The sequence below is a fragment of the Zonotrichia albicollis genome, chromosome 2 (genome assembly GCF_047830755.1).
Source record: "Zonotrichia albicollis isolate bZonAlb1 chromosome 2, bZonAlb1.hap1, whole genome shotgun sequence".
In the NCBI taxonomy this organism is placed as follows: Eukaryota; Metazoa; Chordata; class Aves; order Passeriformes; family Passerellidae; genus Zonotrichia; species Zonotrichia albicollis.
Genome location: NC_133820.1, coordinates 16,721,435 through 16,746,787, shown reverse-complemented (window position 1 = coordinate 16,746,787; position 25,353 = coordinate 16,721,435). Strand labels below are relative to the sequence as shown.

The 25,353-nt window shown below is 41.2% G+C and overlaps 1 protein-coding gene across 3 annotated transcripts in view; it reads right to left on the bottom strand.

The window, feature by feature from the left end:
- Positions 1–21,709, bottom strand: part of PKNOX1 (PBX/knotted 1 homeobox 1) — a 36,251-nt gene extending 14,542 nt beyond the window's left edge. The window contains exons 1-5 of one of the 3 annotated variants that reach the window (XM_074534387.1): positions 21,557–21,709; positions 11,012–11,091; positions 6,742–6,843; positions 4,552–4,679; positions 3,237–3,408 (exon numbers count right to left, since the gene is read on the bottom strand). In XM_074534387.1, the coding sequence (XP_074390488.1) occupies positions 3,237–3,408; positions 4,552–4,679; positions 6,742–6,792 (351 nt within the window). In that variant the 5' untranslated portion in view covers positions 6,793–6,843; positions 11,012–11,091; positions 21,557–21,709. Of the gene's footprint in view, positions 1–3,236; positions 3,409–4,551; positions 4,680–6,741; positions 6,844–11,011; positions 11,092–16,421; positions 19,904–19,943; positions 21,113–21,556 lie in introns of those variants that run through there. The other 2 variants (XM_074534393.1, XM_074534403.1) reach the window with 2 other exon arrangements.
- Positions 21,710–25,353: the final 3,644 nt, after the last annotated feature.

The following is a 25,353-nucleotide window of genomic DNA, read 5'->3' as shown; positions in this document are numbered from 1 at the left end:
ACACCAACTGATGTTGTTGGAGAGCTTAACTGGGAAGAACAGAATCCCCAGAACAGAATCCCTCCAACTGGATAGTAACAAGGGTTTGAAAGCTGGTTTACAGGCAATTTAGCAATTTATGAGTATCCTCAAAACTAAGTTTCAGGTGGATGCTGAAATACTTTTTAATACTAAAGCAGGAAGCCACCAATTAATTTAGAATGGGAATCATAATACCAAAGTAACAAGATAATCTAGACCATAGCTTAGTAAGAGCTGCTCAAATTGGAACAAGCATCCACTGCTCTTAATGAACTTCCTTTCTGGTCAAACTGATCTAATGCCTGTGCCACCCAGATTAACATTCTGTGCTCCTCTGGATGAACTCCAAACTCCTCTTGTGGAGTATTCAAGGCACTTCAAGTGAGTGCACAATGTGGAACATTGCCAGGACTGTAAGTGACCCTACAATCACTATCTGTGACCCTTCCTAATTTCTGTTATCTACTTAATTAGCCCACAGGCAGCATGGAACATTATTATATTCTCGAGAATTCATGAAGAATTATATTCTGCTGCTTTGGAGCTGTCAGTTGAAGCTCTGTCACAGAAACTGCAGTCTGGCTGAGTTCTACATGCCACATCTCAAAGGGGTAAAAGGAAAAAGAAATGAAACAGCTGCCCAATTTCCTTAGTGTAACAGGCCTGTGACTCTCAGATAGGACTTGATTTTGGCTCTTTAGTGTTGTGATGCTCAGTTCATGTCAGTTTAGCTCTGGCCCCGAGTTGATCCTACTGAGCAAACATTTACACCTTATTTGTTTGACTCTGCTCCACCCTTCTAGCACAGTCTAATTATCAGTATTAACAGCTTCTCCTTTCACATGAATGGTTGAATTAACATTAGGGTTAAAAAGGGAAGGACAGCATGAGCAGAAGATTGAACAAATGTGCACAACAGTGTTTCTTGCTACTAAACATACTTTTTAATCTCTACAAAAATATATATATGTGAGGAGGCAGAAAAACTGCCTGTCTACAACCTTCCCTGTGGCAAGCACCAATAATTCAAGCTGAAAAGAGACTGAAAGCCATGCTAGTTCACAACTTCAGAGAAGTTTGTGCTTACAGCCCCACACCAAATGAGAGCCTGTCAGAATGTCAGCTGTTCAGAGCTCCCAGCCTCCAGGACAGGCAGAGGACAAGCTGCACTCAGATTTCATTGGTATCCAGTAACAGAAAGTCACAGCTCACAATACGACCACAGGACAGGAGCTCAATGCCAAGGATTTTGGATTTTGCAATGTGGTTCCAGTTAAAGCCACTACTGACCTCAGCAGCCATGGAATCCTGGACATAAACAATTCCTCACCCACTTCAAGCAAAACCAGCCAGGTTTGTGCAGCCCATCAGCAAAGGAGAACACCACATAATCCAAAAGACTTTGTCACTAGAGCCACAACTGAAACCATAAACAGGTCAATGACAGGAAGGACTTTTTGAACACACCAGACCCAGCTACAACCAAAGCAAGCTGGATCTGAGAGTGTTTATATAGGACCAAAAGCACAGGGAACAGGCCAAGGCAAGCAGGATCTTTGGAAGACCAATCTTTGAAGGCTCACAGAAGCCACAGAATTGGAATTGGCTGAGGTTGGAAGGGACCTCTGGAGATGGTTTAATCCACCCCCCCTGCTCAAAGCAAGGTCAGGAAGGGCAGGTTCCTCAGGTCATGTCCAGCTGAGTTTGAATGTCTCCAAGGATGGAGACTCCACAACCCTCTGGGATTCCTTCTGCCCCAGAGATGGGGAGAAGGACTCTATGAGGCAGGATTTCAGGATCTATGGGGCAGACAGGATCTATGGAGCATAGGGAATCTATAGGGCAGGATCTATAGGACAGGATCTGTAGGGCAGGATCTATGGGGCAGTAGGAATCTATGAGGCAGGATTTCAGGATCTATGGGGCTCAGGGGATCTATAGGGCAGGATTCAATCACCCTCACAGTAAAAAATGTTTAATGGAGCCTCCTGTGCTTCATACCCATTCCTGGGTAAGTTCATTCCCATTTCCTCTTGCCCTGATGAGTCAGTCTGTCTTTTTCCCCTATTAGGACTTTTTGCTGAATTCCATGAGGTTCCCATTTTTCTGCTTGTCCAAAAGCAATGAAGTATCCCTGAATGGTGGCAGAGCCATGTGTGCATCAGCCCCCTCTCCCAGTTTTGCAGCACCTGCAGCCCAGCTGAGGGCTCAGCCTGCCCCATCAGCCCAGTCAGCAATGGGGATGTTACACAGTTCTGGTTCCACAATCAGTCCCTGGAGAACAACACTTATGGGAGCCCTCAACGGGATTTCCTGCTGCTGACCAGAACCCCTTGAGCCCAGGGGTTCACTCATTTTTCAGTCCACCTCACTGCTCATTTATCTCATCCCTGTCTTGTCAGTTTGTCTATGAGAACATTGCAAGAGACCTCAAAAATCAAGATAAACCACCAGAACTGTTCTTTCCTCATCCACTGAGCCACAGCTACCACATTCCAGCTATTGGACCTCAGATGTGCTTCTGAAATTAGAGAAATATGGATTAGAGAAATATGGGAAAACAGTGATTTTGTGTTGGATTCTGAGAGTTACAAATGAAGAAAATAACCTGAGGCTTAACAAGTCAGCAGACTTGCTTCATGCAGAACAGAACTAACTCTCATTTTTGAGTAAAATATTGAAGGCAGGTATATTCAAAACAGAGAAATCACAGCTTCATCACAGGAATGACTTTCAGAAAGCTTAAAGGAATTAATGACATGAAAGAAAAAATTATATATGGTAAAGACTTTCTAAGATCATCTTTTAACAGCTCTTCCCTCACATCAACTAGGTGAAGCATGATTTAAATAAAATTGGAGAAAAATTACCTCAATTACGTGTTTTTGATAAATATGTTAAACACCCAACACTCTAAAATTAATTTGCAGAGTCAGTCTGGCTATGGAAAAGATTTATTTCTGTTTTTCTCCAATACATTCATGTCAGCTGAGAACAGGAAACAACTGTGAAGAGCCCAAAGTAAATTAACAGATAAAAGGGAAAAGGGGTCAGAAGAAATTTTAAAAAATGTTTTTAATCATTAACATAAAGAAGAATCTCTCACAGGCAGAAAAATGTGAGGAGAAACTACAAGGACCAGTTGAGATCAGAAATTAGGAGAAGCTACAAATGTGATGGTTGTTTCAGAAATGAAAGAAACAGCCAATACTTACCAAAGTATCAGTTTCTGGATCTTCACAGAAAAAGGGTTTTCCTTCCTTCTCCTGCTTCCTCACGAAGTTTTCAATATCTACATCAAAACTGGCAGAAGTTGTGCCTTCTGAGCCTTGTGTAGATTGTTCACATTTTTCAAATAATAGTGCTAACAAGGGAAATAGTGGGTGCCTAGAAAAAAAATGTTTAAATACATGAATAAGTATTTTCACTTATGTGAAAATTAAGACATCTAGCTCAGAAAAGCTCACAGTCACTCATGTGAATGTGACAAGTTCTGGAACAGATTGCATATAACAGCATTGGCTAGAGCAAAATAAGATAAAAATTTATTTTCATTTTGATTTACCCCACTCCAGAGGCAAATACAGCAAAAAATATGTATATATTTAATTAAAGAGAACAATCGCAAGCAAAAAAAACTCTGACTGTTTAATTCACTGTAATTGAGTGGCACCGAGACAGATTAATACAGTGCACTAGAAATGAGATTTAGGATTTACAAAGAGGATGAATGCAGATTTAAATGAAGCCTGATAAAATGAATTTATTCTTCAATGTGGGCCATACTTACACATAATGAAATAACTTTAAAAAATTGAGAAGAATATTCAGGCTGTGCTCAGAGGCCTCCTGTGAAATCATGCTCTGAGGAGAAGATTTTGTTAGCACAAGTCTGTAAATGAATGGATACATATTTCTGCCTCAGGTTGAGGTTTTTTTGGTGTTTTGTTTGGCTTTTCCTGTTTTGGTGGTTGTTTTTTTTTTTACCTTGAAAACCAGTAATAATTCTGTCTTTATAAAGTAGTTAAGCTGAAAGAACACTCAACCCCATGAAAACTGAGCATATTGCTTAACACAGCACTTTGCACTGAAAAATCTCAAATTAGTGTGCCCGTACATCAATATTTAATCCATTTTCAGCTAATTACTGGGGAATAGATTGTTATCCCTAAAGAAAAAGAAGTAAAGATTGACCTAATTACAATAAAAGTAAAAACCTGTATTAAAGATAAAAACAATATGACAAATAGTGACCACAGTTTAAAGGCTAAAACAGCTTTCTAAATTTGGCAACCACTCTTAGAATACCCTTTAAAACTGCTGAAATTAAAAATCCCACAGGCTCAGGAGGTTTCTCCTTGGCTGATGATGCCAGTGGAGCCTATTTGGTCTCACTCTTTCCCTACAAACGATGGAAACAGCCAAGAAATCACCTGATTTTAAGCTACTTATTATTTATTTATTAAAAACCCCCAAATCCTCTACCCTATCCTTCACCCTTCAAAGGACAGAACAGGAGTCCATCACTACCTGTAAATGGCCTGCTTGTCTGCATCCATTGGAGTCTGAGATTCTACAGGGGCAGGACTCACCCCTTCAGCATCAGTTTCAGAGCAGTTGGGATCTTGTTCAGTTTTTAACTCTGTTACCACTTGCATCTGCAGGAAAAAAAAAAAAAAAGAAGTAAATTTGTAGCCCTGACGTAAAATAAGGGTGCTGTGTTCTAAGGAAAGAGCAGTGCAAAGGGCTCCTAGATTGCCAGAAGGTTGGTGTGACTTGGCAGTGACACAAGAAGTTGTAGCAGCAACAAAACCCCTCTTTTAATCCCTGACACTTTTTGATGGATAAAGGTCATTTCCAAGTTTTAGCATTTGGCTTTAAAATGGGAACGATAGATATTAGTAAATTGTTGAAGCATTTTGTCTCTGAAGTGGCTGTTTTTGGAATAGCCTAGAGTACATTGCTCCAAAAAGTTCATGGGAATGTCTGCATAAAAATCCTTTAGGATGAAATCAATGCAAAGAAAAGTTTATGCTGTTAAGATTTATTTTTTTTATTTTTTACTGTGCATTGTATAAGGGTACTGAAGAAAAGGATCTTCTAGGTTTTTTGGTCCATTAAAACAAACATTTGAAATATTCTGTGTCCCTCCAGTCCTTCAATTATAGGAGCAAAACCTCCCATGACCTTTAGCACTCCATTTTACATATTGCAAGAACCAAATATTTTAGGGCTGTCAAACTACAGGAGAACAGCAGTAACTCCTCCTACACATCCATTTAACCCACATTTATACCATGGAAAAGCACCACAGAGCCACAGCTTCACCTGAGCACCTCCTAAATTGCATTAGGAGGCTGGGCACACCTTTGGGGTGCTTTGAAGGTGTTCCAAGTGTTTTTTCCATCACCTCCAGCTAAATATCTTTTGGACTAAAAGGTCTTCCAGGAACCTGAACTGTGAAAGTCACAGTTTCCACCCCTCAGCCCAAACTCTCTGGTTTTCTCCCATTTGAGCCTCTGCACAAAGACATAAAACCACTGCAATCTTTTCTCTTCATTCTCTTTTATCTCAGGTAGAGGACAGACACTGTTCTAGGGACCTCCAGGCAGCCAGAACTGACAGCTCCAGAAACTGTGAGAGAACCTGACTTTAACAGAAATTAATTTATTTCCACATAACAGCAGCAGAAAAAATTATAGTATTTTTAACAGTTTAGGTGAACTAGGTTTGCAATTTATTACCTACTGGGGCCAAGCCACCTCCTAGAAAAATCAGAAACTGAGAAAATTCAGCATCTCCCACCCAAGAGAGAAGCTTGCCTTGCAGAGAGCTCCCTCAGCAAGCAGAGATGATTTTCAAGCCAGAATGTTTAAAAAAAAAAAACGAAAAAGTAACTAATGGACTAATTTCTTGGCTAATGACAGGAAGGAGGAGCAAATTAGAAGGAGATGACTCAGACAAGTGATTATAAATGTTGGCCATAAATCTGCAGAGTTTGAAGGGAGGGAGAGTGTTCAGTGAGGGTTCTATTGCCCTAGGAGGAGGGAAGAGCTCGCTTTAAACTGAAAGGTTTTTTTTGTGGGCCATTTCCAAACTAGAAAAACAGCAGGTACCCAAATTCCCTGACTATCTTGGACACTGAGAACTTGAAATACACAAGAAATAGGAAGAAAAAGCTCGCTCCCAATCCGTTCTTCAGAAAAAAAACATATTTTACTTTCACTGCCAGAGGATGGTATTTACTAGGGGAATAAAGTCAAATATGTAAAGTAGATGAGAGGAGAGAGAGAAATTAGAATTGCAATAAAAGAAACAAACGATAAAACTAAAAATCAAAAATCTGACTGCATTCAGATGAACATTTTATAGAAGATGTGGAAAGTTGCTGGTTTTTTTCTGACTGTTCCCCATTGTTGCCATCTGCTGACAGAAGTATTTGCAGTTATTGCTCAGGGCTGACACAGAGTAACAGAAAAATTGATCTTCAGAACAGGGGCCACCCCACAAACTGCCTCCAGTTAACAGCATTTTAATTTAGCAATTTAAAGTGTAAAATTACACAGCCTGTTGTACAAAAAAGAAACATGACCAGACATACATGACTATGTTTCATTATTCCAGCTTAAACAATGCCAAAGCAGGCACTAAGGAAAATCACTAATTTTTTCCCCTCTTCCTAAGTATATTTAGTTCCTAGAGAAATGAAAACACACCTACCTGTTGTCCATCTTGATAGTTGTCTATACTTAATGTCTGTGTTGCCATCATGGTTAGTGAGACATTAATTGTGTCAAATCATCATAAGTGTGAACAAATAGTCTTTAAAGAAAAACAAACAGTCAGTTAAAAAGGGGCCACTTAGAATCCAGTTCTAAAGGGTGAAGAAAAAATAAACGTAGAAATTCAGATTTATGCACACCTCTCAGAGAGTTTATTGGCAACAACAGCCACATGCAAATTCAAACAAAAAATTAATTCAGTTTGGAAATATAACAGGTTTTATAAGCAAAAAGTTCATTGTCTCTTTTTATATTGTCAAGTAAAATTTTTTAGTAAGAGGCTGTGGATTTTTTATACTCACAAGCTCAAGTGAATTTTAGCATTAATTTCTCTACTACTGAACTGACATTCTAAGGTCATACATGAAATCTAGAAATGGGTAGGTTTGTGTTTCTGTGTTTTTAAAAGGCTCCCAACCCACTGAGCATCACTGTAACTGAAATAATAACAGTTAAAAATTATGAACCAAATGCAAAATGTTAAGGAATATCCTGTTCACTTTTGGGTGTGAATCCCAGATCCTAAAGTAGAGCAGAAACTACTTTGAGAGACCAAGCCTCAAATAACTTCTGACACCAGGAATTTGCCATCCAAGTCATTTAAGGTTCAACAAAGAATGGAACAATATCAAACAAATTTTAAACAATTTGGCCCATGTGATTATAAAGTTTCAAAAGGAATCTAGGAATTCAGAAGTCTCAATTTCAGAGACATTTAATACTTTAGGAAATATTAATTACAATAGGATTTAAACATAAGCAAATGCATCAAATTATTCTCTCTAAGCATTAGCTGGAGTTTGGTGCCCAGATGAGTTAAACATTTTTAAATTAAGACATACCATAATTAAAAAAAATAAATTAGCAAAGCACCACCACCAGACAGAGTGTAGCCAACAAATTATTACTTCACATTTCATTTTCTTGTCAGATGTGCAGCCATTACAACTGAAATCACGTAACTCATTAAGCTATTACCAGTAACTATTAACACAGAAGTCAATTTTCCTTGACACACAGGAGTTCTAATGTTTAGCTACTATTAAAAAAATCCTCATTAAAAAAGAAGTCAGAGCTCATGTCTTGAAAAACATTATATCCAGGTAATAATTCCAGGCTTTCTGCTCTTTGTCACTTATGTCAGTATTGAAGAATTAAGTTTTCAAATTTTCACAACCTTAAGATCTGAAATAGAATATTTTTCTTTCAATGTGTTCAATCACTACAAATTTTTCAAGTATTTTAAGTCCTTCCCTTATTGCATACTACTACTGCATATGCCCATTTTTAAGAGCAATTTTTACATTTCTGGATATTTTCCCCTACAGATTATAACAGTCTCAAGTGAGTGTTTCATTTTGCAAACACAGGACAAATTTCAAGGTTCCCTTTTTTGACAACAGTTCCAGGCACAGAGACAAACCAAACTGCTCAGGAGAAACCTCAAGCCTCACTTTGCATCAAATTCACTCAGTGTAATTCCTAAGTATGAGTGCAATTTTTAAAATCTTTTTTAAACTGCTTCAAAGACCAGAGAAGTTCACTAAGATGATGGAAGCTTGGTTTCCTCTAAAAACTAGGTTATATCTGTTTTTACAGAACATCAGTATTCTTTCTTTGAAACTCCAAAAACATTACTGATTTCTCCACCAAAATTAAAAATACAAAGTGAACAACCAAAGTGCACTCATTGATAGAAGTACTTCATATTTTAAACTTTTTTTACAGTTACAAATCATTTAGTGTTAAAAGTTAAATCAGCATTTGCCATAATAAGTGAGACACCTCTCAAAATCCTTTAAGGGATCACATTCTGAAGCATCAGCCCTGTAGGCATTTGTCTGATGTTTAAACATTTATTTTCTTTCATAAATGGCAGCTGACAGCCAATGCAAGTGCCTGTCTCTATTGACAGAGTGAACAGACACATAGAAAATGCTGCTTTTCTTGCTTCTCAAAAGACAGACATTTAATTTATGACTGTGACATCCAAAGCATGGACCAGACTACCCTCAAAATAAAAGCAGAACAGTTGAAATGATCAAAAAAGAAAGCGCAAACACTATTTAATGATTATTTTAAAGCTAAGAAAAGGACAGAAAACACTGCTAAAGAAATTGTTTAACTGTGAAAGATGAAATTCTTAGGCAAAAATGAGAAAATAAAAGTACAAGTTGTAGAGGAGCAAGAAAGTCTTAAGAGTTCACAGGGATGTAAAATCATATTTGTGGCATGAAGAAAAACCTGGAGAGGGAGGCCACAAAGATAATACATGTAAATTGGTAAAGACAGTAGGACATGGCAAGAATTTTTGGAGAACAAGACAAGCTGGACTAACCCCTCCTTCCAGATTTCCATAATGAAGAGACGTTCCACATCTGGAAGGCCCTTAGGCCACACAAAAGAAGAAAGGAGGTGCACAGCTTTGAGCTAGATCCATAAATTATTGCATCTAGAAGGACTTTTGCCATATTTTCTCCCAGGGGAATGACTGGAAAGCATTCTACATGGGTATTTCCTTTATTTCCCATAAGAGCTTCCCCTCTGACTTATAATTACAGTAGAAAAAGATTAAGCTATTAGGCAAGATAGGAACTGATGAGATTTAGTGAAGACAACCATGCAAATCAAGAAGAACAAATTGAGCTAATCACACCCTTAAAATCGAGGCAATTAACTGAGGAATTACTTCTGCTCACTAAAAAGAAACATTTCCTCATTACTCAGTAGAGACAAGAAACAAAGTGAGTTAAACTGGAAGGAAAGTAACTGAGAAGGTATTTACAGATTTGGCTTTCCTGGCCTCATTTGGGATGCAGCACCAGGCTCGTCAGCAGGCCCAGCCCCAGCAGATGCTCAGGCTGCTATCGCTCCCAGATGTTTATCACTGCCACAGCTAATTACTAACACAGCTCCTCCACCGAGCTCACACAGCACGTGTGGCTGTTTCTGATGCTTTTTACACCCAGTCACAGGCTGGTTCAGCCTCTCCCTGCTGAAGGTGGCTGTGATGGAAAGCAGCTGACGTGGTCTGAAGTGGTTGTGGTGCTCTCCAAGGAGCCCTGCTCTTGGCTGACCTGCTCTGTGTGTCCATCCTCAGCTCCCAGACCACCTCCAACCTACCAACTCTGCCTCAGCACACAGAGTGTTTGGGTATCTGAGGTGAACCCAAGAATAAATTACTTCTGAATCTCTTAGCTTTCAAAATACCAATTATTCTTTATGAGATAAATCGAGAGCACAGGGGAAAATGTGTGTTTTAATTTTATATTCAAAGATTTACAAATAACAAAAATAACTTGAGGGTGAGTCTGCTGGTCAGCTTCAAACAGAACAGAACTAACTCTCATTCTATTTATTTTGAAAGTAAAATGTGTAGAAAACCCAAGGTCATGTAACTGGAAGCTGATGCATGACCTGCAATCAGAAACTCCACTGATACCTGTGGTGAAAGGGAATTCATAAAAGAGCATATTCTACAAAGCAAAAGGAAAAAAAAAGAGAGGTCTTTTATAAAATAAAGTATGAAGGAAAATGTAAAGCAGAAAGGAAGCTAAATGAAGAGGGTAATCATAATTAGAAATGTGGAGAGCTTGTGCAAGTCGAGTATGTAAGTGAAGAGATTAAATGTGAGCTGAAACACACACACAAAGTGATCACTTGACATTCATCACTCCACTCCGGGCTTGTTCCACTTACTCCCCCATAATTAAGGGCACAAGGACCACCCAGTAACGTTAACAGAAGGTACAAGGGAGCTGCTGGAGATCAGTGGTATCATTTTTAACATATACAGGCTACAACAGATGTTTGGAAGAGATATAAATAGTTACGCTTCGGGCTACGACCTAACCACCAGCCCTCTTAGGGTTGTGAGGGAACTGCCCAACAGACTTGTTAACAAGTAATCATTCCTTCTCATTTTCCTTCATACATGTTTCTTTGAAGTCCTTCAGAGAGAAATGCATGAGTGGCAGATTCAGCATGGCTCTTTGTTCATTCTTATTTAACTTTAGTCCTGGCACTTGTTATGTAACATTAAGATGCTTACATTCACACAGCAAGTTAAAAAGAAACAAAAATCAATTCTGACACATGAAAAGCAACAAGAACTGGCTTCCTTTTCAACACAATACAGGATGATGTTTATTTCCAGGGCAGCTGTTTTCTAAAGAAGATAAAATATTGGCCATGAGAAAGCTGCTCACCCCTTTCCTTCAATGAGTTGAAGACATTTTCTTGTTCCAGCACAGAGATCCCACTTATGTACAAGGTGGAAGACAGAAACCTAAAAACCAACAGAGAAATAGTCAGAAGAAAATAACACCTTAGAACAAGCATTCTAAGACTCAATACGATTTTTTTTTAAATTGTTTTATTATGTGGTTCCCTCATCAAGTGTTAATGAACAGACAGGAATTTTTTACACATTTTGCAAATCTTTGCATTTTTAATAATCTCTAATCACACCCATTATCCCACGCTTGAACTTCTTATCCCATTATTTGATCTTTCTCTCATCTTATTCCATTCATTCTCTACATTCACCTTTGTCTGTTGACACCTCTAACAGAAGGCTCCATTTGGATAATAACTCCCTCACTGTTAAATTTTCATATTTTACTCCTTGGCTCGGTGTCTGTCTGCCAAGACTAGACAAGACACATCCCAAAAATAACACCATGAAATGCAAATAGGAGTAACCCACCACTGTTGTGAAAATTAGCATGAAAGCAAGAAAGGTGAGAGATTTTTTTCCTCCCCATTTAAATCTCCATCATCATCATTTGAATCCAATCCATGACAAAATCAAAGCATGATGCTAGAAATGTACCATTATTAGGATCCTGTCTTCTGTGAGGACAGGTTCTGCTACAGGATTATTTGGCCATTTTAAAAAGTTTTCCAAAAATTATGACTTAAAATCACTTTAATTACATTTAATAGCACTCATTTGATAGAGTGAAGCTACTTTTAAAAAGTAGTAAGGATTGTGAAAGCAAAGTAGCAAAGATTGTGAAAACATATTTAGAAAACACAACTGCTGGAAAGCATTAAAAAACCATCTCAGGAGAAGTTCCAGACACTAAGGTTGCACAGAGGCCACCAGAAATTAAATGATGGCTAAAACACAGCTGAGATCTTGAATCTGATTATCTCTGTTTCTCACATAGATAGTTCACAATAAGAACTAGAGAGAAGTAACTCCAACATTTTTGAAAGTAAAATGAAATTGGTCTTTCAATTGATCTTTAATTTAATTAAAATTTATGCACGTGTTGTTTTCCAAGAAGTGATGTTTTTCAGACAAGTTTACAGAAAAACAAAATGTGAAGGGCCACTCAATCCAGATGCCACCTCTGGTTCATGAAACCTGGTTCTAAACAGGGCAGGGAAGGTATGTGAGGAGTTTTAAAGCAGTTCAAGTTTCAGACATTGGTTAGAGACTGAACACTGAGCAAGAAGGAGTTGCAGCCGAAAGTGACAAACCTGGTCCTGAAGGTTCAGGGAGCAGATGGCACACTAAAAGTTCTTACCACTTTTCCTTAAACTATCAAAGATCTATGTCTTCAGAAAATGGGCTTCTCTCATTTTTGCAGCTTCTTAACTCTGTGCTGAGGACAGTGTAACCCTCTTACTCCCTTCCTCACATGCCATGCATTTTGGTACTCATTCTCACTTCAATTTACTGGGCTACTTTCAAATAAAAGACTTCTCACTATTCATGGTATCATCAGAACAGAGGTCACTGACAGATAAATCAGGATTGATAAATGGATGAATTATCCATTCCTTGTCTCTGCTCAGACATGAGGAGAACTACTGAAAATCTGAAAATCCTGCTCCTGCATTCAGAAATAACTGCAGCCAAGAACTGCTGCCAGATCTGGTCACACAATATTCAGTGTATGAAGTAGCCCTTGCCTGCAAAGCCTTCAGCTGAAACTCTGGGAAAAGCAAATTTCCAGGCAGTTTATGAGATATCCAGTGCAGGAACAGAGAGGTGCTAAAGAAATGCAGGTCTGGGTGAAAGCTGCTGCAGAGGGAAGGATGTGGCTGAGAAGAGCCAGAGGATGTTGCAGCGATATTGCCCATTTCAAAGAGACACTGGGCAACATTTAATACTGCTAAACCCAAAAACATATCAGACAAGAGATCTGAGCTTGCAGATGATGATGTCTTGCACATTTCAGTGGGAAAAGGAAGAGGGAGCAGATACACCTGCTACAGGGTGGAGACAACACCCAGGCACTGTGGAGTCTTCACCTGGACTTCCTATTGCCAATTTTTGTTTTCCTTTAATTCCTATGGCACACAAGCTTTAAAGTAACACCAATCATAATAAAAATACCTAACTATGAAACCAAAACAAAAGGCAACTTGCTTTGTCTCTCAGAAGGTGAATCAGCACTGAGATTTTAACTACAAAGTCAAATAGGAACTTGTTCATTCAAGCACTGAAGAGCCCTCGTTTGAGTCACCCTCTCATTCTGCATTTCAGATCACAGGAAGCAAACACCTGTGAGCACATTCACATGAACAAATATCAGCAGACATTAAGATCCATGTATTTTTATAGATTCAAATAATGATGGCAATAATTGATTCAAATAATGAAGCAGTAAGTAGAGCACACGTGCCAACATCCAGGATTCATTCCACCTTTGCTGCAGCTCATCTCCATCTCCACTGACCTGCCCACGCACAGTCATTCACAGAAATTAAGACAAACAAATCAATATGAAGTTGCTGCAGACAAGTTTATTAAAAATGTGCTCAATTAGAATGTTCTCATTCAGCACCCAAGGTGGTTTCCATTTCCTCTGTCTCATGTACTTAAAAAGTACAGTCATTCTTTAGAATATTATACTTTTAAGAAAGACAATGTTCCTGTTCAGGAACATAACACCAGCCTCAGGGATTCCATCCCACAGACACAGCCACTCAGTTACTCTACAACAGCTATGCTGGCAATTGCCCTGGGAGTCAAGCCCTAAAAAGCCACAAAACCAATTTTGGGCTGCAGTAAAATGAGATTTATTCTGTGTCACTTTGTTCCCTTTATTGTTTGGTGGTGCAATACAGTTATTTATATGTTAATCTTGATGAATATGAGATTACATTAAAAAAAATGAATGCAAATTATACTTTTAAGAAATGGAAAATTAAAAATAAATTAAAATCCACAACTAAAGTTGAATTTCTGCAGAAATACAGGCTACACCCCAAGCTACCATCAACCTTTCTTTACATGTAGGATTTTGAACATTGATGCTATATAATAGTGACTTTATTCAGCAAGGCCTCTCCAGCAGTGCATCCACGGCTTTGTTATCCCATTAATCTAGCATCCTCTTTTCACATCCCTCCATCTCAGATCTTAACAATCCATACAAAATATTCACACCACAGGCCACCTCCCAAGCACCAGCACACACTGTCACACAGCATGACCAACAACAAACCATCTCATTACAAGATTTGTGCTCCTTTAGCAACTCACTCTGTGTTTAATTTAATTCTATAAATTCTCCTATTTGCAAGTACCAAATTAAAATATATATATATATAAAATGTGCCACTTTATAAGCTAAAATTGCATATGCTGTTAGCTGATAAAATGAATATTAAGGATGCACAGATCATAGGGATTTCTCCAGGCACAACAATATAAATAAAACTTAGGAGATCTTGGAGTGAAGAACTCCAGGTTCAGATTCTGCACACATCCTTGGTGGGTACACCAGCATACTTCTAGGGAAAGGTGCAAAAACATGGCTCACATTCCTGATTCCATGTCCAATTTACCACAGTCATTTTAAACAAGGATGAGAAAGATGAGGAAATTCTACTCAATCCAGTCATAAAATGATGTATGCCCGGGACCCTGCACTCAGGCAGCTCTTGAAATTCTGGAAGGAAATCCTCAGGTTGCTCTCCTACCTTCTGCAAAATGGAATCCTCATTGTTCTGACTATGGAAAGATCCTCAAATTTAAGGAACTTCCTGCAGCATCTCACTTCTCCTACCCAATTCACACTGCAATTCGACCCTGCTTTATTAGCCCCATAAAGAAATAGTAAGGAATTTAGGGGACTAAATAGCAATTTTGGCCAGAGAAAAACAAAACTTGGGGGAAAGAAAACCTCCCTCTTTAATTGTTCCAAGACTCTTGAGGGATTAGGGTATGAGGGATCAAAAATATTTCCCATCACTCTCATCCACCATCAATATTCACATATAAATGAAGATTCCATTTTTTTTTCTCTATTCTTAAGACTAGAAACAGAAGGACTTTATGGGTGCAGCATGAGAATCCTCACACTCACATCATGAATCCTCACACATATTTATTGTTACAGGACAGAGAAGGAGCTTTTGCCCTCAGTTTTTACCCAATGTGCTTTCAGAACATGTTGGACCCAAAAATCAGGAAGATGGTGTCACATCTGCCTTGCTGCTCTTGTGACAGGAGGGTGGCATTGGAAAGATTCCAAACACTCCTTACATCCCAGAGGATGTGTATCAGCACTTCCACAGCTGGAACTGATCCTGTACAGCTTACTGATATTTAATTACTTTTTCAAACCAAATTTCATTTTAAAAAGACAAAAACAACTCAATAAACAGGAAAAAAAAGGTGAGAACTCCACCAGTCTCATAATTTCTCTGGCATTCCCCACATGGATAAACAGGGTTGCTTATGCCCCAGACACAAATCCATCCCTCTGCCACTGAAGCCTTTGGAGAATCCACACGAGCACATCTCAAATTTCCTAATTTTGGAGACACTCACGCAACCATCTCCTTCCAGGCAAATTAATCCAAAGCAACAGGAAATCCTATTTTAATCATGATTTGCATCAGCACCCAATAAACTATGAGTGAAACGAATCTTGTTTTGTGTTTATATTTTGTGGTTTCATAAGGAAGACACAGAATAACCACCAGTCTCTCTGCCTTTATTGCTATTGAATACTTTACAATGTGAGCACTTTGTGTAAGCACATGTTATGTTTTCCAACCTTTTTATGATAAAACCATAAAAGTTTCCAATTATTCTATGAAGGGTGAATTCCTGATGCTATTGAAGGGTGAAAAGGAGTTTTTATTTAAATAATAAATGCATTTAAAATGGACTTTGGATGTTGAATGGATAAGAAAATGCCCTCTACACATTTTTAGCATTTAAACAATTCATCAAGATCAAGATGTTCCCTTACCATTATTTAATTTTTATATCTTTAATGATTTCTTGAATAACAACCCCATTAATGAATCAAGCATTAACTTGGACCTGAAAGTGGCAGAAAATCCTGGGCCTGCAATGCTCTGTGAAATCCAATTCCAATCCATCACAAACTTCTCCAGAATCTTCCCTGTTCTGACTCCAACATTTGGCCAAACCTGAACAATTAGCTTTGTTTTGCTACTGAGTTTAGGTGTTAAAATGAACTGTTATTTTCTTTTTAAAATGAGGATGAAATAAAAACTCTTCCTTTCCTGCTCCACTCTCGCTTCCCACCTCTCCCAAACACAAATCTCCATCCTCCCAGGAGTTATGAGTGCTGCCCAAGTGTTCTGGGGTAAAAAATCACAATTTAGGGTTAAACTTACCCATCACCTGCTGCTGTGAGCTGCATCACGCTGAACTGCTTGGCCCAGGTGATGCCTGCACAGGCAGGTGACATGCAAGGACCAACAGATAGGAGGACACTCACAGAATATTCAGGTAATTTAGATTATAAATATTTGCCCAGTACCATCTAAAGCAGGTTTTCCAAGAGGTTTTGGTCTGTTGGAGGTTCTCAAAGAGCAGCCAAATGCTCCGTGTGAATGCATATAATCCTTTCCCTTCTACAACACTAAAATCCACAACTCAGCTGCTGATATGCTCTTAAATAAGAAGAATCCTGCCTTTCTTATAAATGAACATATTTACTTAGAGTCACTCTCAAGACGCTGAGTCATTTTTAAGTTGGCAGAATAACCCTGCTCAAACATATTCATTGTGGCAAATTTCAGTAGGAATAAGAATAAAGCTACTGAAATCAACACCTCAAAATAACAATAATAATAATAATAAAGATAACCAGGTAAACTTCCTTCTAGTATTGCTACTATCATGGTCTAGACCACATAAAACATAAATTAAGTGATCACAGACTGACCCAAAAGTTCTTTAGTTATAAAATCATACAACACAGCACATACATTTTCATGCCCCTGTTCTCTAGGCGTGTCAAAACCATGTAAAGATCCAATTTCTGTTCTTTAATTGCCTCTGTTTCCTTGGAATATAAAAGGCTTGGGGGTTTATTTTTCAGCAAGTATGATAATACCCTTTTCCCTTTGCTTTGTTTGCTGTGTAACTCATAAAAAGCCAAGCAGGATGTGAAGTACAGCCACACTTCCTAGCTTCTTCTGCCATCAAGAAAAAACACAGGCAATTCCAAAACCTCACCAATAAAATAAAAATTGGAATTTGGAGGTTTAAAAGAAATGGATCCCTCTTACACTATACCAGAAGTAAACGGCCATATTCTACTTTTTGCTTGAATTTCCCATTAGCTGCAAGGAGAGCTGCAGATCCCTGGGCACAGCAGGGTGAGGGACAGTCTGTGATCATCACACTCCGCTCCCATTTTCAAAAATCACCTTTTGACTCTCTGTGTACTTAAACAGCCCTCAGGTTTAACAGCAAATACCTCTTTGGTACACCAAGGTACTAAAAAATGAGAACAGCACGGCCTGGAGCAGCTGCCACATCAAACCCCAAACACTGTGTTCCTGTGGAGGATGAGAACCAACCATGCCAGCACAAGATCTGAATTTTATTTCCATTTTTAGCACCCACATTTGCCTTCCAGTGCTATACATGATGTGGGATCCCCTCAGTGCTGGCAGGGGAACCAAGTTACTGCCCCTCAGCAGTTTGATAAAAATGTGCCATAACAACAAAACTGGCATTTCCAGGTCCACTGTGCCATTATTATATTTTCCACCCCACCCCTGATCTACCTGGTGAATCCCATGTCCCACAGTTCTGGCATGAAACCACCTCACAGTGAGCAAAGTGAACAACCTGCCACAAGTGTGAATATTTCACTGTTCAACTCCCTTGGAGACATCTAAAATGGCCTGGGTAAAAGATTCTGGCAACATCTGTCCTCAAGTAAGCAAATGAAAGAACTCCATCAGCAGCTTTTTCTCCTTGCTCTTGGAATCCTCTTGCTTAGAGGAGCAGTAAGTTGTTTTACATTTTGTACAGCACTGAGTTGTAGCAAAATAAACCCCACTGAGACTTCTAATTTTTAAACCTACAGACTCTTTGAACAAGTGAGAAGTGAAGTAACCAGCTGCTGCTGCTGCTGCAAGACAAGTAACATTTGCAACATTTTTAATTTCACACACAAAAAAATTGCATTTGGTCTTAGACCAAAATAAAAATATTAATCTGCTTTACTGTAAGCTTTCACATATGTGCCAGTTTTGCAGAGGGAACATTTGGCTGCCAGACCACAACATAATATTCTGAAATACAATTTGGGCTGCTCCTCTCAGGACATTGCCATGGCCATTAGAACAGGCCATTCCAGTGGCACAGTGGTGGCTCTGTGATCAGCCACCCTCGGTCACTAACACAGGGTTTCATTCCACCAAAGAATTCCTCTTTTCCAGGAAATTGAACTGCCCCTGAACACTCCCAAACTTGCTGTGGTAGCAATCAGAATTATCAGGGATTTATTAGAGCACTGCATTTACAGCATAGAAAAATACAGTGGGAAAGCTTGGAAAAAATGCAGTTGAAAAATTCTGAAGAAGAAATTACAGCTTCCAGAAGACTTACCATTTTATAAGACTAAAGCACTTAAATTAAATTTATATTTAATTTATTCTAAACTCCTTTCAGTCCTATCATGGAAAATTGCAAGGATTTAGCTTTAAAATGTTATTTTTATTTAACCCAAATATTATAAATTGTATTAAGAGTACAAATCAAAGCTGTAAGTACTTAATACCAGCTTGACTTTTTACATGCCAAAGTGAAATTTCCAAATACAAAACAAAATCCCCACCAACCCTAAGAACAACAACAATGTACTTAAAATGTGATGAATTCTTGGGTTTTCTATGAGCACATGGGAAATGGTAACAAGAAAAAATTTCAGAAAAACACATTTTAAAAAAATGCATGGCCAAAATCCACTGGGGAGATCAATGAGAAATGATCTGAGCCTCCAAAATCTCAGACTTTCACTTTTTACCCTGTGACTTTCCCTTTTTACTCTGTTATTTTCCCTATTTACCCTGTGCCTGCAGCACACTGAGCTCTGCCCTTCACCACTGAACTGGAGATCATGTAAAGAAAACACAGTAAAAGCTACACTGAAGGTTTCCTGTGGATACTTTAATTATGAGATGATAAGAAAATATATCAAGTGGTGACAGTGAAAAAAATATACTCTATAGTTCATAAAATAAACTGAAGATAGAACATTTGTGAGGAAAATAATTATTTTGAATAGATTATGTGAAGTGTTTGGGGGTTTTTTTCCATCAGAAATTTTCGAAAATTCGAATGTAATGATTCTGTATGTGATTACACACACTCAGAAAAGGATAAATCTGCAATTTTACTTGACAGAAAATGCACTCAAAATGCATTTGATACTGTAGCAATGACAGAGCCTGGAAATCCATGTAAGGATGGATTTCTGATACAATCACATCTTGTTTCCTGGTTGAGTGTAATCCATAAAATTCACACATGGAGCTAACAGGGGCTGACCAGGGCTCCATCCAGCTGCAGAAGCCATCTCACACCACACAGACCCAGCCAAAGGATGTAACCCCACAGCCCATGAACAATTATACCCCACAGAGGACAGGGAACAGCCTGTGAGTGTGGGCACAATATGCAGAACAGCAGGATGGGTGCATTTCCTAAGCCACACTTCTTACAATTCTCCTCATCAAACAATCTACACTCATGAAATTTTGTGCAAGAGCACACTCAAGAATAAAATTAGGAGCTAACTAAATGTGCAATTTTTTGTAAAAACTAAGAAAGGATTTTTTTAATTAAAAAAACCCAAACATAAATGAGATATTTAGCATACTTTGAAAGTGACCTACAGCCTCTTGCTTTCCTCCACAGGATTTTGGCCCAAGTGTTTTCCAACATCCAGAACACAATGCCATGCTCCCTGTTCCTGGGATCTGTTTAATGGAATGCTCACAACCTATTCCAAAGAGGGGCAAGGACAAAAAAATGAATCTTGCCTGGGCAGCACTCAAGTGCAAGTGGGGAAAAAAAAAGCCAACAAACCAGCAATTTATTCACTTTTAAGGGTTTCATACCAGATATAGTGTCTTGTATTAGGAATAAATTATTTACTGCCCTAATAAATTATTTGGCCCATCCCTGGAAGTGTCCAACGCCAGCTTGGACATTAGGGCTTGGAGCAACCTGGGATTTTGGAAGGTGTCCCTGCCCATGGCAGGGGGCTGGAACAAGATGAGCTTTTAGGTCTCTTGCAATTCAAATAATTCTGGGATTCTCCCTCCCTAAACCACACCATTTACTCAGACAAAACTGCAAAAAGGGACTAAAAACTTCAGCAGCAGCAGATTAAAAAAATAAGCCAATACTGTGACCTGTCTATAAAATTCCACTACATATCACCATTTAAGAAAATATTTAATAAATTATACATTTTAAAATAGCAATAAGCTACACAGATAATTATCACAGGAATGTGCTAACTACTCATATTGTTATATTGTTAATTGACCAACTCCGGCGTGGTGGGAGCGAAGGAAAGCCAGCGAGGGGACACGCGGCTCAGCGAGGCAGCACTCGGGGATAAAACCAGCGCTTGATTTATTATTGTTTACACACATCCCTAGCAGGGCCTCTGGCCAGTGTCAAGTCTCAGCTCCTAATTGCGGCCGCGTAAACACCCGGCAGCCCAGGGCCTGGCTGTGGGAAAGGTGTCAGCTCGCAGCCCGGCCGGGAGAGCGCGGGGTCACGGCGAAACGGAGCCGGGAACGAGGGACAAACCCGGCCGGGCCCCGCTCGCTGTGACCGGGAGGCGAGGGGAGCATCCCCCAGAGCGGGGGGACATCCCTCAAAGCGGGGCACATCTCCGGCGCCCCCCGGGCAGGGCAGGTGTGCCGGGGCAGCGGGATGGCAGCAGGGAGAGGAGAGGAGAGGAGGAGAGCGGGGAGCAGCAGCTGCGGCTCCGGAGCGCCCCCCGTTTCCCCCCCGCCTCCGAGGAGCGGCCGGCACGGCGCTGCCCCTTTAAGCACCGCGTCGCCTCCTCTCCCTCCTTCCCTCCCTCTCTGCCTCCTTCCCCCCCATCCCATCGCCCCCATCTCCTTCCTCCTCCTCCTCCTCCGCGCGGACCCGCGCGCGCTCCCGCGTCCCCTCCCCGCGCGCGCCCCCGCCGGGACACAACGGGCGCACGGCGGCCGTTCCAGAACCTTCCTCGCTTCGCTCCCCCCCCCCCACCCCTCCCTGCTTTTCCCCTCCTTCCCCTCCCCGCGCCCGCCACCGCCCCTTAAACCCCCCGGTCCGTGCGAGCGGCGGCGGAGCGCGGGTGCCCCTTTCTCCCCTCGCCGCCGCCGCCGCCCCGCTCGCCCCTTCCCCAGCCGCTCTGCCGCTTCCCCGGTGCGGCCGTGCCCGGGCGGCGGGCGCGCCGTGATGGACGGCGGGGCTGGAGCGGGGTTTGAGTGACAGCGCTTACCTCGGGTGCCAATCTTCGTCACACTGACAAGCGGCTGCAGCAATCGGGACCCGCACCGCCGCCGCGCGCGTCACCGCGCGCCGCCGCGCCCGGCCAATCACCGCCCGCGCCGCCCCCGACGCCACGGCGCGCCTCATCAATATTCATCGCTCGGGGGCGGGGCTTGGGCGCACCGCCCCTCCGCATTGGGGCCGCCCGTCTCTCCCTCATGAATATGGATGAGAGGGCGGGGAAAACCGTGGGGGTGTGGCCACGCCCCTCGCCGTGTGTGAGGCGGGGGGGTGAAACCACTGCTAGGGGTGGGGGGAGGAGGGAGATACCAAGTGGCTCCGCCATGAGGGGCGCGGCGGCGGTCGGGTTTGTGCCGCGTTCCCTCGGGCAGTGCTTGGTGCTCGCTCTGGGGTCGCCTCAGGGCGCTGCTCCCCGGGCTTGGGGGAGTCCCTTGCCTCGGCTGTTGGAGCTGCGAGCCCCCTTGCCTTGTGGGGTGCCCCCAGGACCCGCCCCCCGGGGAGCCCCGAGTGCGGGAGCCGCGCTGCAGGCTCCTCACAGGCTGTCCCAGGAACTTCTCCTGCGGCCTGTGTGGGGTGAAGCTGCCCGGCTGAGCCCTGCGACCCTTCCAGCCCCAAAGCTGCGCCCCCCCTGTTCTCCCCAAACCCCCGAACTGCGGGGTCTGAGTGAGGGCGGAGCTGCGCTGTCCCTCAGGGTCCTGCCATGCCCGAAATAAAGATGCTGACCACACATCGGGTTTTTTCTACCGAAACTCCGCTTGGGAGGAACCACTGCTGTCACAGCTTCTTCCCCCATGAGTTACTTCTGTTAAATATTCCCCCTTTTCCCAAACCATTCCTATACAAGTGTCAGGAATGTGCTTTCAGAAGGGTGCCCTATGGCTTGGCCATTTTGCTGTTGGGATATTTAAAAAGAGACTGCTGTGCAAAAGGGCTGGGATGCCTTTCAGTCATGCATGTCCGAGGTGATGGATCTGTCATCTCCACCTTGTTCCTCATTCTCAAGGCTTTTGAAGGATCATCCCCACATCACCTCGCTGGCTTTGAGAGCAGAGAGCAAGGGGAGGAAGAAAGCAACACATAAAAAGCAAATCTCATTTTAGGGAGCTCTGTTGAAACCCTAAGCAGTTTTGCTTTCAGGTCTTGTACTCTCTCTGCAAAGCCGCCGCTGGGAATCTACTTGATTATCCTGTTCCCATTAAACTGGGAATACCCTACATTTTTTCATGGTCCATGTCTTTCTCCCTGGTTTAACAGTAGCAAGCAAACTTTTTTTTTTTTGTTGTTTTGTTTTGTTTTGCAGAACACTTTTCTGGGCTAGGCCACTTTTTAAAGATCAGGCTTATAGTTTGTTAATACAAACAGCTACTTAAATGTTCCCGCAAGCCAGGTCTGCCCTCAGTCCCCTGCACGTCACTGCTGTGTCCAGCCAACACAGTTGCTTCAGGAATCTTGTCACCCTGTCCACACTGCCACCATTTGTCCACTGACAAAACAGTTGCTCCATTCCCTTGCCAGACTGCCTGGAGCCTTCTCAGGAGTTCCTTTTCCATTGCCATTTTCCCCTGCACATTCAGAACCATGTGGACATCGGTCTTGGGAGCAGAGAGGGAACTTCTGCACCAAGCAGAGAGGGTGGAACTGAGCTGTGCTAATCCAGAGTGCTCAGATGGGTAAATTGTGGCTCAATCTCAATGGGAATGATTTATTTAAACAAGAGTAGGAAAAAAAACCCCAAAAAAACAACAAACTCAACCAACTCTTAGTTTGTCTCATTCACAGGAGAATCTCTGATTCTGCTCCTGTGCTGCGTAACTGCACCTCTCATACAGTTCCTGTGGCCACGTTGGCTGCTCCTACCACAAGTTTCAGCTCTCATTATCCCTGACACATTCATTAGTGACACATTCACTAAACAGTGCTTAAAATTAACTGCTTCCCATGTCCAGACCTGCCTCTTCTTCAAATTTGATTCTCCCTGCAACCCCTTTGTTCTCCTTCTGCCTCGCCTGCACTTCTTTGGATGGGAGTTCACTGATTTCTTTTGAGAGCGAACAGATTAAATTAAAACTAATTTAGTTTCTGTTTAATCTCTCCTCCCAGTGATCTTCAAAGCCTTTCTTGATGCCTTTCCCAACTTGAATTTTCTTTTCTCCTCCTGCTTCCTTTTGCTTTTCCTTCCCTTCCTGACTTTCTATTCCTGAGCTCCCCCCTCATGCACAACAGGTGTAGAAATTCCTCATCTGCTGTTCCCCCTCACCCCAGTAATCCCATATTTTGGTCGCCTTTGTAGTTAAAGTTACTCCATCCATTACACTGCTCAGCTTTTTACTCTTTATGGGATTTCACTAGATGTTTAACTCCCTTGAAATTAAAGCTTGTTATGAGAATGAAGAAAGCCTGGTTCCCCACACATCTGTGCCTCATCGTTTGTTAAACTTTAGGGTGTAAGGTGCAAGTTTTAACTGAAATCTCTTCCAAAGTTGTGATTTATTTAAGATTCTCTTAAGCCAGTGCATGCTGTTGCCCAAAAGTTCCTGCTGCAGATTTTCCATGATTAGGGGAGAACATGATACATCCTCCCTGCTCCACAACTTATTTTCATGAAAGTCACAGGAACTAAATTATTCTGTCAGATTTAATCCTGTCTGAAGTGAGCCAGTAGATTCAAACATTATTAAATAACATGGATACACCCTCAGATATACCTCTGCCTACATGACATGGCCATATAAACCTCATTCCCATAAGAAAATAACCTAAAAATCACTCCTGATCAAGGTTGTGACTCCCAGCTCACTGAAAGCTCTGATGCCACTCACTGTCAAGAGGTCCCTGCTTTTCAATTTGTCTTCAGTCATCTCTGATACAGCTTCTGCAGGCTTAGTTTTTAAAGGTTAAGCTTAATTTTTAAAATATCACAGCTGAAATGGCTCCAGGAGATGAAGATTTAAGAAAAGCTTTAAAAATTACAGGACCCTTGAGAGAAGCTGATAACTTGGAAAGCAGGAGCAGCAGGAGAAAAAGAATGAAGAAATAACTGAGACAAGTGATCCAAAAGCAAACAACAAAAAATCCCAACAAAACGAAACAGAAAGAGAAAGTACAGGTGTTTTTCTTTCTGTTTCTGATTGTCCAAACAAACAGTGCTGTCCCTTATCAGTTCTGCAAAAGAACAAGGATCCAGTCCATGGGATGGAGAACAGGACTCCTGAGGGAATTCTCCATACTACAAATCTTACAAGGATTATTACACAGCTGATGAGGTTTTGTGCTCAGAGCTCCCATTGGTATGGGTGCACTCACTTCAATGCAGTGCTGAGAGGGCTGCTTTTTTTTCTAAAAAAGCAAAATGTCAGGGTGGATGAAATGTCACTGTAATACTTTGTAATAGCAAATTACAAATACATAAAAATGGGGTTTACAATATTCAAGCAAATAACACTCAGGTTCTCTCACTTCTGTTACCTTCTTCACATTGTACCTATTAAATGGAATTATTAAGTATAGCTCTATTTGAAGCCTTTCCAGAGAGGTTTGTGGGGCAGGACCTTACCTGACTACTCAGAACATCTCCCACTATATAAGAGCACTCCTCACAGCTGGTACAAATAATTGCACACACTGAGCTATTGAGGTCCTGCCTCATCAAATGAGACAAGCACTTTCCCAAATCCCTTCTCTTAAACACACTTTCAGTATCTCTTTAGGCACAGTAGGATTGTTTAAGTGTATTGGGGGGCAAAACTCTATGCTACATACAACTGCTAGAGGAATTAAGCTCACTCT